The sequence below is a fragment of the Sarcophilus harrisii genome, chromosome 2 (genome assembly GCF_902635505.1).
Source record: "Sarcophilus harrisii chromosome 2, mSarHar1.11, whole genome shotgun sequence".
Classification (NCBI taxonomy): Eukaryota; Metazoa; Chordata; class Mammalia; order Dasyuromorphia; family Dasyuridae; genus Sarcophilus; species Sarcophilus harrisii.
Genome location: NC_045427.1, coordinates 507464485 through 507478334, shown reverse-complemented (window position 1 = coordinate 507478334; position 13850 = coordinate 507464485). Strand labels below are relative to the sequence as shown.

At 35.0% G+C, this 13850-nt stretch overlaps 1 protein-coding gene across 2 annotated transcripts in view; it reads left to right on the top strand.

The window, feature by feature from the left end:
• Nucleotides 1–2937: 2937 nt before the first annotated feature.
• The window catches only part of DNAAF4 (dynein axonemal assembly factor 4), a 72862-nt gene continuing 61949 nt past the window's right edge, over nucleotides 2938–13850 (top strand). The window contains exons 1-3 of one of the 2 annotated variants that reach the window (XM_023498682.2): nucleotides 2938–3385; nucleotides 4271–4418; nucleotides 10741–10874. In XM_023498682.2, coding sequence (XP_023354450.1) covers nucleotides 3260–3385; nucleotides 4271–4418; nucleotides 10741–10874 — 408 coding nt within the window. In that variant the 5' untranslated portion in view covers nucleotides 2938–3259. The remainder of the gene's footprint in view (nucleotides 3386–4270; nucleotides 4419–10740; nucleotides 10875–13850) is intronic. The other variant, XM_003755727.4, reaches the window with a different exon arrangement.

Sequence of the window (13850 nt, the reverse complement as noted above, 5' to 3'; positions counted from 1 at the left end):
GGGACGCTGACACAGTTTAGTTAAGACCTGGTCCTTGCTTTATAGGAATTTACAGGGATTTAAATGCATTCAGGCAGGGAGAAAAAGAAAATGGAGCAGGTGTCAGTAAATGTAAAGTACAAAATAAAATTAAAGAATTAGTAATATTGAATAAGTGACAACTAATACTTAGTAAGAAAATCAAAGAGGGATTGAAAACTTTCATGAAGTTGTGTTAACATCAAAGGAGAGAAAATTTGGATGAAAGAAATGTTACAAAATTGGTAAGTCTTAGGTTGGGAGTCGGGAAAGTGGAAGAATGCTGATTCATACTGGATAATAACAGGAAAGTTAGGAAATTGAGGAGGTTTGGGGAAAGATAATGAGTTCAGTTTTGGGCAAGTTGAGTTTTAGATGGCTATGTGATGTCTAGTTTGAAATGGATGTCCAGTTTGAAAATATGATATGGAAGGTTAGTAGAATGATTAGGTTTGGATAAATAGGTTTGCGAATCATTATCATAGAGATGATAATTAAATCCATGGGAGTTGTTGAGATCAGGTAGTGAAATAGTGTAGGAGAACAGAAGAGGATCCAGAACAAAGCCCTGTGGGATACCCACTGTTAGCAGATATGACTTGGATGAAGATGCTATAGCATCAGAAGGATACTGAGAAGTAGTAGTCAAATAGATAGGTGAACCAAGAAAGGATAGTGTCATTAAAAACTAGAAAGGAGAGCAATTTCTACATAATTTATACATTTATTTTATATACATACATATATACATACACACACACACACACACACACACACACATATGGCAATCTTTTTATTTGTCTCTGATCGACTTTCTGGCTTATTTCAGGTTTTCTAAACTTTCTGTTCAAGCTCCTTATTCATATGTGTTCTGTTCAGGGCAGAATATAGTGGATTATTACTTTTTCAATCCTGACTACCATTTCTTTCAATACAGTCCAATATTACATTAGCTATATTAGCTTCTATGATACTCACTGAGTGCTTTATCAACTCACACTGAGCTTACTGTCAATCAAAACCTAGGTTATTTGTTCAGATGAAATGTTGTCTAGGCATATCCCCTCCATATTGCCCTTGTGAACCTGATAACTTAAACACAAATGAAAATATTTACTTTTATTCCCTTTTAAATTTCATTTTATTGGGTTCAATCCTGTGTTCCAACTTATTAAGATCTTTTTACAAAATGACTTTCATTCTGTGTATTGCCTATGCTTCATATCTTTGTGAGATCTGCAAATGTGACAAATACACTTGTATACTTTTATCCAAGTCATGATAAACATGTTATATATCTCAGAAAAAATACAGTTCACTGGGACACTCCATTAAAAGATCTAAAAGTCAAAATTACTCTTAACTCCGCTTTGTGAGTCAGGTCATTCAATTGCATTGTTGATATAAGAATAGCAACCAATACTGTGTCAAATATTTTGAAAAAATGTAGCTAAAAATATCTATGGTATTACCTTGATCTAAGAGTCTAGGAACTGTTTCAAAAAAAAAGGAAAATAAAGTCAGGATGATAAGACTATTTTAGATAAAACCCTAAATTCATTATTATCTTTAACTTTATGTATCAAAGCTCTAGACTTACTTTTTCAATCCACATGCATACTGGCAAATTGCTCTTAGAGAATAGTTGGTTACATCATGCTCTCAGGGTTCTAGGAATATCCTAAGGGGTTGTGTGTCTCTTCTACTACTATAACTCCAGTGAATTTTACCTATACCTATTGCCAATAATTAGTACCCCAGTATCATTTAACCAATTAACACCAATTAGCCATTAATACAAAGGAATATTTACTAAGAAGTTATAGCAAGAACAAAAATACAAATTATGTTCCCATATGTTCTCTCCTATGCTACTACCACAGTCCCTGAAATATTTACTAGCTGTGTGATCCTGAGCAAAATAGTAATTACTTAACCTGTGTCTGCCTGTAACCCATTTTATAAAATGGGGATGGGAGGGTTCTAGCTCCTAGAGTTGTTTTGAGGATAAAATAATCTATGTAAAAATACTTTGCAAAATTTGAAACATTATGTCAAAGATAGCTATTATTGGTATCCATTATCTCAGTCATTCCTCACTTCATCTTGTGCAACTATGTATCCAGTTAGCTCTAATTTCCATTGGACCTCTAACAGAAGGCTATTAATTATCAAAGAAAGTCAATTGAGCAAGCTGCCCTATGAGGAAGGCAATATGGCCTTAAACCATATTTAAGCAGAAGCACGGATTTTGAAAGTAAGATTTAGAAAGATGCAGAAATAGAAAGGAAGATTGACAGCCTGAACATGATCAGGTCACATTTGAACTCAGGTCTTTGGGGGACCGGTTTAAAAAGCTTATCCACGGCTCATCTACTGAAGCATTTTAATATACTAAGCGTAAGCTTTTTCACTCACACATTCACCAGGCTTGAAACTTTAGAAAAACTTGCGGATTCCTCAAAATCATACAATACAGTACAGCTAAAAGGGACCTTAACTGTCCAGACTTTTTCATTTTACAAGTGAGGAAACTGAGCGTCGGAGAATTTATTATTAATGATTCTCAAAAATGCTGGTCAAGGCAGCTTTTCGGGCTCCTCACAGAAGGATCTCCGCGTTGGGAGAGTACATTGATGGCCAGGGGAGACTGCGAGCTCGCAGGGGCCGGCTCCCCCTCCTCGTTCCCCACCTACCACGTGCAAAGAGCGGCCCTCAGAGAGCCGCGGCCTGGCGCCGAGTAGCGCCGCCTCTCTGCGTGAAGGTGGCCCCACAGACGGAGACGTTAATCCCCTACGAGGCCCGACCCCCTCCTCACCTATCAAAGCCTTGCAACAGATTATGCGCTTCCGCTCCCATTATGCGGCTGCGCGGTGCCTCAAAAAAAAAAACAAAAAAAAACCCACCTCCCTTTTCCTCCCCTCCAAAAAAAAAAACCCCAACCCCCAAAACCTTTGGATCTCCGATCCCAGTCCTTCACGCACTAACTAAAGCGCACGCGACCTGCGCCGGAGCAGAAACGCGCGGTCGGAGCCTGCGTCTGGGGAGAGGGACTGGGAGGGGCTCGGAAGAGTGGGGCGTCGGGCTCGCAGCTCCACTCTTCTCCCTTCCCGGAGAAGGCCTTACCTAGCCCAACTTGCCCCGGAAGAGCTTTGGGCAGGGTCAGGCTTCCTTAGCAACTGAGAGGAGCGCGGCTAGTAACGCCTTGCTGGCGTCCTTCCCCTGAGGGCCTTTGTGGAAGATGCCACCCCTGCAGATAAAAGACTACAGCTGGCAGCAGACCGAGTCCGCGGTGTACCTTTCGTTGCCCCTCCGAGGCGTCCGGCCCGGGAACGCCGACATCTTCTGCACGGAAAATTACCTCAAGGTGGGCTCCTTGCAAAGAGCCCGCGGGACGCCCTGTTCTGCCTTTTCTTTCCCACCTTGCCCTCCCTTCTCTGTTACCTGGTGATTTGTTACCTGTTACCATACGGAAGCAGATGGGCAACCTTGGTCATAATATGCAACATGGGAATAAAATTCCCTATAGCTCTGAATTTTTAAAAATCTTTTTTTTTTTAACATTTAGATGAATTTAAATCCAGATATAGCCACCCAGTATCAGATAACCAAATAGCGTCAGATTCACGATGATCTGAGCTTCAGAGAAAAGCAGGTGTAAGCAAAACAAGCTCAAAGATCATAAGATCTAGAGTTGGAAGGATCTCAAAAGCCTTCTAGTTCATTGCCCTAATTTAGATGAGGAAACAAATGAGACGCGGAGAGGTGAAATGGCTCGCCCAAGATCTCACCCGGATAGTGTATTGAAGAACTAGATTCAAATTTGCTCCTTAACACTAGATACAGGACTCCTGCTAAACTGAGGCAGCTGATAATACAGTGGATGGAGAGCTAGATTTGGGGTCAAGATGATCTGTATTCAAATGTGGCCTCAGATACTAGCTGTGTGACTTGGATTAAAACATTTAATTCTGTCTGCCACAGTTATTCTCCCAAAAAGGGATGATGATAATAATACCCACCTCACAGGGTTGTTGTGAGAATCAAATGAAATAATATTTATAAAAAGCATTTAGCAGATACTATGCTTGGTCCTTCCCTCTCCTGTACCATTAGTTTTGTTCTTAATCTTCTACCACCTGCAATAATTTTATCCCAATCATTATTTTCTTCCTAGTATTTATTTCTTTTAATAGCTTGTTTTAAGACATACATTTGCATTAATTTATCTCTTTTTTCCCCTTTTGGATAGGTCAACTATCCTCCATTTTTGTTTGAAGCATTTCTCTATGCTCCCATAGATGATATTAACAGCAAAGCCAAAATTGGGAATGATGCCATTGTTTTCACACTGTTTAAAAAAGAAATTGGAATGTGGGAGGCCCTTTCTTTGGCAAGTGGTAAGTCATTGATTAAAAAATGGACACTCATTTACCATTTTCCACCTTATTTCCTTTGTTCCTCTTGGAAATAACCATAGTACTTCCAGAGGAGGAAAGTATATAATCTTAGTCTTATGGCTTAAAAAAGACAGTATTTCACCAGATGCCAGCTTCCCTGATTTCCTTCAAGTCTCAATTAAATCCTATCCTTAAGGAAGAAGCCTTTCCCAGTCTTTAACATTAATGCTTTCCTTCTGAGACTATACCAATTTATCACATATATAGTTACAAAATATGTACAAAATTTTTTTACATATATAATATAGAACTTATTTGTACATAGTCATTAGTTTGTTGTTTTCCCTATTAGGTTGTAAGTGCTTTAAGATCAGGTTCTGTTCCATACCTTTCTTTGCATTAGAAGAAGAGAGATTTTTAAACATAGTACTTATGGAGATGAAACTATGATATCATAATGAAAGATGAAGAGTTTAATAGGTTAAAAAAATTTTTTGGATAAATGGAGAAAGTAATCACTGTACTCAAAACTGTCCTATCCAGAAATAGTCAGGATTGGGAAATTATTTGTAATCAGAACAGCAGTAGTGTTCTGAATGAATAAATGCATATGACATTGAATATGTAAAGTGTTTAAAAGTCTTCCTGGTTCAAAACAATCCAAAGAAAAATCTAGTTTTCCTTGGCATCAACTTTAGGTTCTTAATGATGCTACAAGATCCTTTGTTTGGTACCAGCCTATGTTCCTAGATGTGTACGGAGGACTCCCCTCAAAGCTCTGTCATCTACACAGATTGACCTAAATATGACACTTCTTTTCCCATCTCAGTTTTGCCTAGAAAGCCTCTACCTCTCAAAACTTTTGACTTCCTTCAAAGCTTAGCTGAAGTGCTAATTTCTTCAGCAGTTTTCCCTAAATCTCCCAGTTATTAGGGATTCTGCCCACTCCCATCATTGTACATTTATTTTGGTTTATTTTTTGATTTTTTTTTTTTGTAAATTTTGAAAATTTTAAATTTAAATACATAATGAGAAAAAAAATTGCCATTTATACAACAAACCATAAGAGAGGATTCTATAAATTTCCATTCCAAAAAAACCTGTATAATAAATACTATACAACATTTTCAAACTGCACAGCTTCCTTGTTGGTTTTCTTTGGTTTTCTACTTGTACTTTTTACTTTATTTTTTCCCTCTTCCTTCCTTCCCCTCAAGGAGGCTGGAATTAAGCATGAACATACAAATAGAAATATGTAGATCTCTATAAACATACACATATGTACATATATACACTCATATGTGTAAGATTGTACTATTTTTATTTCTTCCTATCATCTGTTTCTCTGAAGGTGGATAACATCTAACTTCATAAGTCAAAGTTTTCCCATGTTTTTCTAAATTAACAACTCATCATTTTTTGTTCCACAGCAATATTCTAAACCCAGTCATGCCCTGAGAGACTTGTCTATGAAAGTTTTCTCCTAGTTTTCTCCATTTCTTCTGTTCTTATTTAGGTTTTATTTTGTATGCATCTTATGTTTTATTATCTGATGAGTATTTCCACTTCCTCCCTACCCCAAGGCTGCAGTAGAAACGGCTCCTTGAGGGAAAAGATGGTTTCACTTCAATATTTCTTTTCCCAACATTTAACTGATAACTTGTATACAAAATATTTATTAAGCACTTACTATAGACATTATAGTACTTAATAAAAACTGATTGATTTGACTTGCTTCTCTCATATGATCAGTTGAGAGAAGATTTTCTCTTTATGGTGATCCAAAGTATTCCAACTACTGTCCTATAAAGTGATTTAGCCCTCAGAGTTTCTTCTAGTATGATAATTCTATCCAAATACAGAGTCCAAAAAACTCTGTACACAGACTTTTAGTATTTAGAAGCAAGCTCTGGATTCAAGTAAAAATAACATCTTGGGTTATAGTGTAAATAAGCTGAGTACTTTGTGAGATGTCAGGTAATCCAGTATTGTGCAAAAATGCTGAGTATTTTTACAAAAGATAGCAAAAACAAATCAAAAAACTTCATCCTAACTTTGCAAGAAAAAGAATTTTATTTATCTATGTATCATATAGTATCATATTTAATTTTGGTTACTGTATCCCAACAAATAATATGAAAGCTAGAAAGAATATGATTTGTCCATTCAAATATCAAGGGAATAATGAATTTAAGGAAAAACAAAAGGAATCTTTAATCTGGAAAGATGAAGATCAAGAGAGAATAAGACTAAACTTTATAGAAACATAAAGATTATAGTTTGGATGAATACTCATTTGTTTACCAAGTCATGAAAACCTTAGAATATAATCTCTCAGCTTAAAAAACAAAGCAATGGTTTGTGTTGTTGTTGAGTCATAGAACTTTAGAGAGTAGTGAGTGAATTTACAGAGATTGTTTTCACAAGTGATGTAACAAAGAAAAAATGGGTTCAATAAACATTTATATAAATAAATTTCTCATTTAGAGAATCTAGTCCCAATCTCCTGCTCTACACCAACTTTTCATTAAGGTAAGTTAAGAGTTTATCTCTGATATTTTACATTGACATCATGGAAACCAACAATCTTTTTCATAAAATCTCACTATCTTACTACTGACAAAACACAAATGCAGTTGAAATATTTTGCCCTCTACTAGTAGAGGATAGTGCCTTCTCTGAAACTTTCAGTGTTGGATTCCTAGGGCATTAAGAGATTAAAGACTTACATTGCTATATAACATAACCAGTATGTCTCAGAGTAAGGACTGTCAAGATGCTGGATTTTTATCTGCATGATCTGGTATGGTTTTTCCATATGTCTTTAATTTTGAGAAGTTATTCTTAAAAATGCTTTCCTTTAAACTATTGTTATCTGCAGACCTACTTCAAATTTATTTAGAAGGTGATAGTTACCTCTCAAATCAGAAGAATAATTTCCCTGTCTTCTCCATGCTCTAAGTTCTCATACTGATTAAGGAAAAATAGGGTTATTTCTTATTCTAGATGTTTAAAAAAAATGGTATCATTTTGGAAGAGCCTACATAGTCTTCCTGGCACACAACTTGAATTTTCTAAGATGTTTGTATCATTGACTAAGATCTGTTTTCCAAAAAGACTCTCTTGAGAATGATTTCCAGATACATCTATTCACTTATAATGGAACTTGTCCTGAATTAAGAGAGAAGTCTCTTGGCTCTTTGTGACTAAATGAGCTTTAAACAATCGGTTCTAATTTCTAAAGTTTTGAGGCACCCATTTTGTCTTTATTTGGGGATAACTTGTAATTTTGACTTTACATAAAAGAACTCTTTGCTCCAATATATCTCTTATCAATCTATGTTATCTCTATTATCAATATATGTCTGTTATCAATCAATAACATATTGTCCTACTAACTTCAGATTAATAAGCATCTTCTTTTAAAACAAAAATGTCCATGCTAGGTAGATGGAGGAAAGGGAGTGGTTAAGCATATTAAATTACTCATTTATTAGCAATAATTTCTCAGCTCCCTTTGATCTCTGTGTCAGCAGCTGGAATCATGATATCTGTTGTTTAATGCAGTGAGTAGAGGGAATTGTTACCAAGCGTGTAGTATTTGCTAAAATGAGAGCAAGACTAAGGATAGTATGAGTAAAAGCAGAAAAGAACTATTCCTATAATAGCTGCAGAAGGAATATAACAATAAATTCAGCAGCTGCTAAGAAGGCAGAACTGGGATGTGCATGTACAGAGAGAGCAGCCATTTTCTTCCATTACTAGGAAGGGACCAGCACAGTAGGTAGAAATGTAAAACTCCTGGGGATAGTTGTTTGCTAGTTTCCTACCAATAATTAAGACCAGGGATATTAAAAGTCGTTTTCATGGAAGGGGCTGGTGCAGGTGATTGTTTGGTGAGATTATTTTTGAGAAAGCCAAAAAATCTCAGCAGTGGATTTACAGTTTAGGAGATTGGGAAAGGGTCCAGGATCCAGCCAAAAAATTCCTATAATAGCATTGATCTTAATGTTCTATCTTTACTTATTCTTGTATATGAGTTGATATAAATTCTTAGAAGTTATAGCCTTTGTTATTAGAGTTCAAGGGATTGTTATTTACTGTGTTTGGAAAAGTGCTGGAGTGCAATTTGATTTGTCTTGTCTATAAGATCAAACTAGGGTATCTTACTTAGATCATAAGAAGAAACCTCAATGCAGATTTGGCCCTGAGCATGGTTAAGGCATGTTCAAGATATATTAGGCTAAGGTTACATAAGGGTCAACATAAGGTTCTGTATTGAACCACAGTGATAATCCATGATAACCTAACAATTAGGAATAGGGTACTAAAAGAATGGGACATCTAAGTAGCATAGAGGATGGAATGCTGGGCCTGGAGTCAGAAAGACTCATCTTCATCACAATGGACGGTTTGCTTATCTACAAGAATCTTAGTTGCAAGAGCAATTTCCCATCCTAGAGCAGACTGTCTGGCACCTATCTAGACTTCCAAGGAAACACAGGGAGTCTGGTTTGGGATACAAACAACAAATTATGTCAGATGAGGTAGGAGGCAGGGGAAAGGTTCAGTCTTGACACATTCAGGTCTCTGAATCCTGTGTTTCTGAAAAATATGGAAACTCAGAAAGACAAGTTCAGAGGTCCCCTTAATAATCCTTAATATGCCTTTGGGAAAATATTTTTTTCTCGAATTACAGCTTAAAGAGTATGTAGAAACTATGCTCATATAGTTTAGCACCTCCTATAATGTACTCCAGTTTATACATATTAGCAAATTAGGTAATATTTGGAAAACCTTACATAAATATTAGCTGATATTGTTATCATTATTATTGTTGTTCTGCCCTTAGAGAGTTGATTGGGGTACTGAGAAGTTGTGATTTGTCTATGTCACATAGTCTATGTCAGAAACAGGATTTCACCCCAGGTCTTCCTGACTCCACGGCTGACCCTTTATCCATGATGCCAGACTACTATTTTTCTAAGGAAATAGGAGGACTCCTTGTATTTAGTCTTAACAAGTAGCTTTTATGAAGTGCCTCCTTGGTGTCAGGACTGTGCCTGGAACTGGGGATACAAAGAATGGCAGAAGACGATTCTTCCTCTCAGGGAGCTCATAGTTTCATGAAGGAAGATAATATTCAAAAAACTGTGTACAAACAAGTAGATAAATTGAAAATAATATCAAGAAGACAGAACTGTTAAGAAAAGGCTTCTTATAGAAAAGGCCAGGGAAACTAAGAGGGGGAAAAGAGGTGAAACAGTCTTAGTTCTTACTATTTGAATGCATCAAATTATCATCATATCCTGCCTTCTTTTCCATACTAGTTTTCCATATTAATCTTTCTTCTGTGTATAAATCTAGATTTTGTCACATCAAAAACTGGAACCAAGAAGAATGGCATATTTAAAGTATTCCTGAGAATGTGAATTGGCACTTCACTGACTGTTGTGTCAGGTGTTACCAAGGGTGAACCTGGAATCAGAGCTTGATATAACCAAATATTTTTAGAGAGTTAACTCTCTAAGTCAATAGCTGGTGTTTTTCCTTTGGCAGAGCAAGAAGTACTTTGACAAAGTAAAGCAGTATTGGGATGTGATTTTCTCTAAAACACTTTATACTATAATATAATAATTGTTTTCCCAAATTTATTCTTGTTATTTACATACCCAATGAGGCTTTTTGAAGAAACATTCCAAAAGAGATTTTTAGAATATCACCTAATAGGTAAGACCAATGGAATAAAATTATAGTTATATTATCTGATGTTTGTTTCCAAAAATTGTCCATTTGGTCTTTAAGAAAAGGTTAGAAAGTTCTTTGTTGATCACATAGGTCCCAGATTATTATTCCCTCATCTGATGCTTTATCACCTACTTTGGACCATATCTGTTAGTTTCAAATACACATTACTATTTTAAGAAGGGGGCTCAGCATAATTTTTCTTACTTTTTTCTAGCATCAATACTGATTCTAGACTTCTTTGGAATACTCTGTCATGTTCCCTTCTTCTCCTTTATTCCCTTTCAATTCCTTTTTATGTGTTGTCTTTTCCCATTTGATTATAAGCTCCTTAATAGCAGGTCCTGTCTTTGTTTTTATTTGTATTTTTATCCTTAGCATTTAGTATGGTGCTTGACACATAAGAGGTGCTTAATAAATGTTTATTATTTATATAAATATATGTATTAATATATTTACACATAAAATATTTATAAATACACAATATATAAGTAAAATACATTTTAATACAATTCTTTTCAAAATAAAAATAATATTCACAGTGGTCCTATTTTAAATAAAATTTCTAAACTTTCAGTTGACAAAGAAATGATGCAAAGAATAAGAGAAAAATCTGTTTTACAAGCACAAGCAAAAGCAAAAGAACTGACTGAAGCAAAAGCTGTTACAAAAAGAGAAGATGAAAGATATGCTTTGAAAATAATGATGGAGGTAAGTTAAAGATGAACCAAACAGTCTCTAAATGAGAAGCAACTGCATTAATTTCTTTCTTTCTTTCTTTCTTTTTTTCTTTTTTTCTTTTTTTTTCTTTTTGGCTGAGGCAACTGAGGTTAAGTGACTAAGTATCTGAGACCAGATTTGAACTAAGGTCCTCCTGACTTCAGGGCTGGTGTTCTATCCACTCCACTAGCCAGCTGCCTCCAACTGCATTAATTTCAACAAATATTTATTAAACACTTGTTAAATGCAAGACACTAGGGATACAAATATAAAAATGAAGCCTTTCCTCCCATTAATGAATTTATGCTCTAGTGACTAACACATATGTGCAATATACAAATAAGTAAATACAGCATAATTTCAGGAGGGAAATAACACTAAAAATGAGACAAAGAATCTGGAAACGCTTCACAGAAGAAGTACAAGAATTTTATCTTAAAGAAATAGATTCTGAAATAGATTATAGAGGATGACATGTGAATGCATGGAATCAAGAGATAGACTTGAATCAAAGAACAATAGTCAATCTAGTTTGCCTTGCATATAAGAGGAATAATGAAATAAATCTAGAAAAATAGATTTGAGGCAGATAACAGCATCTTCAATACTGTCCTAAGGAGTTTGTATTTTATACTTTAAACTGTAGGGAATTACTAAAGTTTTTGGACATGAGCAACCTGGTCTGACCTGTGCCTTAGGAATACTATTTTGATAGCTTTGTAAAAGATGGATTTGAGAATGGGGAGATAACTGTAAGCAGAAAAGCCACTTGATATACTGTAAAAAATAATCTAGAGAGGAGGTGATAGTATTTGAAATATGTGAGTGAAAGAAGGGAATGGATATAAAAGATGTATAAGTATGACTGACAAGACTTGACAAGTGATTAGATATAGGACATAATGAAGAGATAAAAGTTAAGAATAACTAGAGTTAAGAACCTCAGTGACTGAGAGGAAGGTAATGTCCTCCACAGACATGGGGATACTTGGAAGAAGAGCAGATTTAATGAGGAAGATAATGTTCTGTTTTGAATATTGCCACCTCAAATCAAGAACACTGCCAAAACTAGGGTCTTTCAACCAAGGAAAGGGAATTGCAATTCAATGTCAGGATGCAGGAGCACCCAAGAGGAGCAGAACAAGGCAGGGTGTTTTATATATGTATATCTATATATAATCTGTAGACAAGGAGTCTCATGGAAGGCAAAGATTGGATACGTAAGTTATTTTGCATTATAACTGTAAGTCCATAGATAAAAAGGGGATGAGGCTCTGGTTTCATTTGCCCTCAGGAAATTCAGGCAAGGTCAACTGCATTTAACATCCCCCCTTCTTGGTCAAGATTAATTCAGTCACTGACCAAGGAAGGCACAGAAATGACTGACTCATTGATGGAAACTCTTGGGGTGAGTCCCCTTAGCCAGAAATGCCTTACAAAGAATAATGACCAATGGTGAAGAAATGAAAGAGAAGGGTAACCCATTCTTGTGTCCATTTCACCAATCCATCATATTTTAGGGCTCAGGCATCTAATTCTGATTCCTGAGAACATCTACTGCAATTGTCTATCTTCTGGAAGTCTCTCCTTCTAGGCATTTTGGAATATGTGACAATGAATAATAGTAAAATGTATATCTTAATATCTCAGTCTAAAAATAAATCTACAAAAATTTTTGAAAGGAATAGATGACTCTTCAGGGTTTTTTTTTTTTGCATGTATATGTGCATGTGTGTACGTGTCTGTGTGTGTATTCACACACATCAGGTGCTTGATTTTAAATTATTGCAAGGCACTTAGTGAAGAACTTATTGATCCATGCTGTCAGAACAATAAGCTTGGAGCATTACTACCCTGATTGGAATATCTTGGTAGCCTTTAAATCACTTGGCATTCATTCATAGTGCAGTGATGAAAGTTAATCTCATTAGTCATCTTCATTTAATTAAATATACGATAAATTTTTAGTAGCATCTTTTCATTACATTTTCATTAGAAATTAATTCTAATAGTAATCATCAGAGATTTCTTGAAGAGGTATGATACTACCAAAGCAACTTATACATATTTCAGTATTGAAGTAGTCTTAGAGATACTTAATTACCTTTCAGAGAGGAAGGAAAAAAAATAAAGATAGATGATACCTTTTAGTAAGGTCAGATGTGTATGAAAATGAAATTTGCATCAAAATATCATAATAGCATTATAGTTAAGAAAACATTTAAAAAGTAGATAGACAAAATCTAGAAATAGAATCAGATTACCAAAGTTTAAAATCTGGTGTTGAAACAAAATATTAATGGAAGGAAACATAAAAATACTATTAAAATAGTTTGAAACAAAAACACCAGATAGTAATAAAATAAATTCTAATCAAATATCCTATTGTTAAATGAAACAATTTTCCTGTATGTACTTTTCTGCCATTCCAAGAACAGAATTCAAGATACTTAATTTATAATACTTTTCTGTGCCTATTACTTTAAAATTTTGTTTTTTAACAAAGATATTATGCTTTTCTAAAGTGATTACTCAAGCATTTATCAATGAAAAATATTAATTGAATACATAGAGTCGTGGTAATATTTGAATGCCAGGAGCATGAAAACTGAAATGTCTTTTTCACCGGTCAATAGGAGAATTCTTTCCCCCTTAGAAGGATGATATGCTGCTAATTATGCTTTCTAAGTATGCACACAAGTGAATTCACTCAAAAGATTTTAACAAAAGGCTGTGGTGAGGTGATCTAAATAGTAAGTAAATAATTGCAGATTGTATCAATTGAGTTGTCTTCAGTAAAACTTGTTCAATTACCATACTTAAAGGGATTAGATATTACATTCACATAGATCACTATTATTGAATCCTCTTTAAATCCTTGTGCAATTTGCTTGCATTTCAGAGCATGTTCTATATACAAATGTTAATTCCACATCAAATAATAAACATAATCCCTTTGAGGTTACA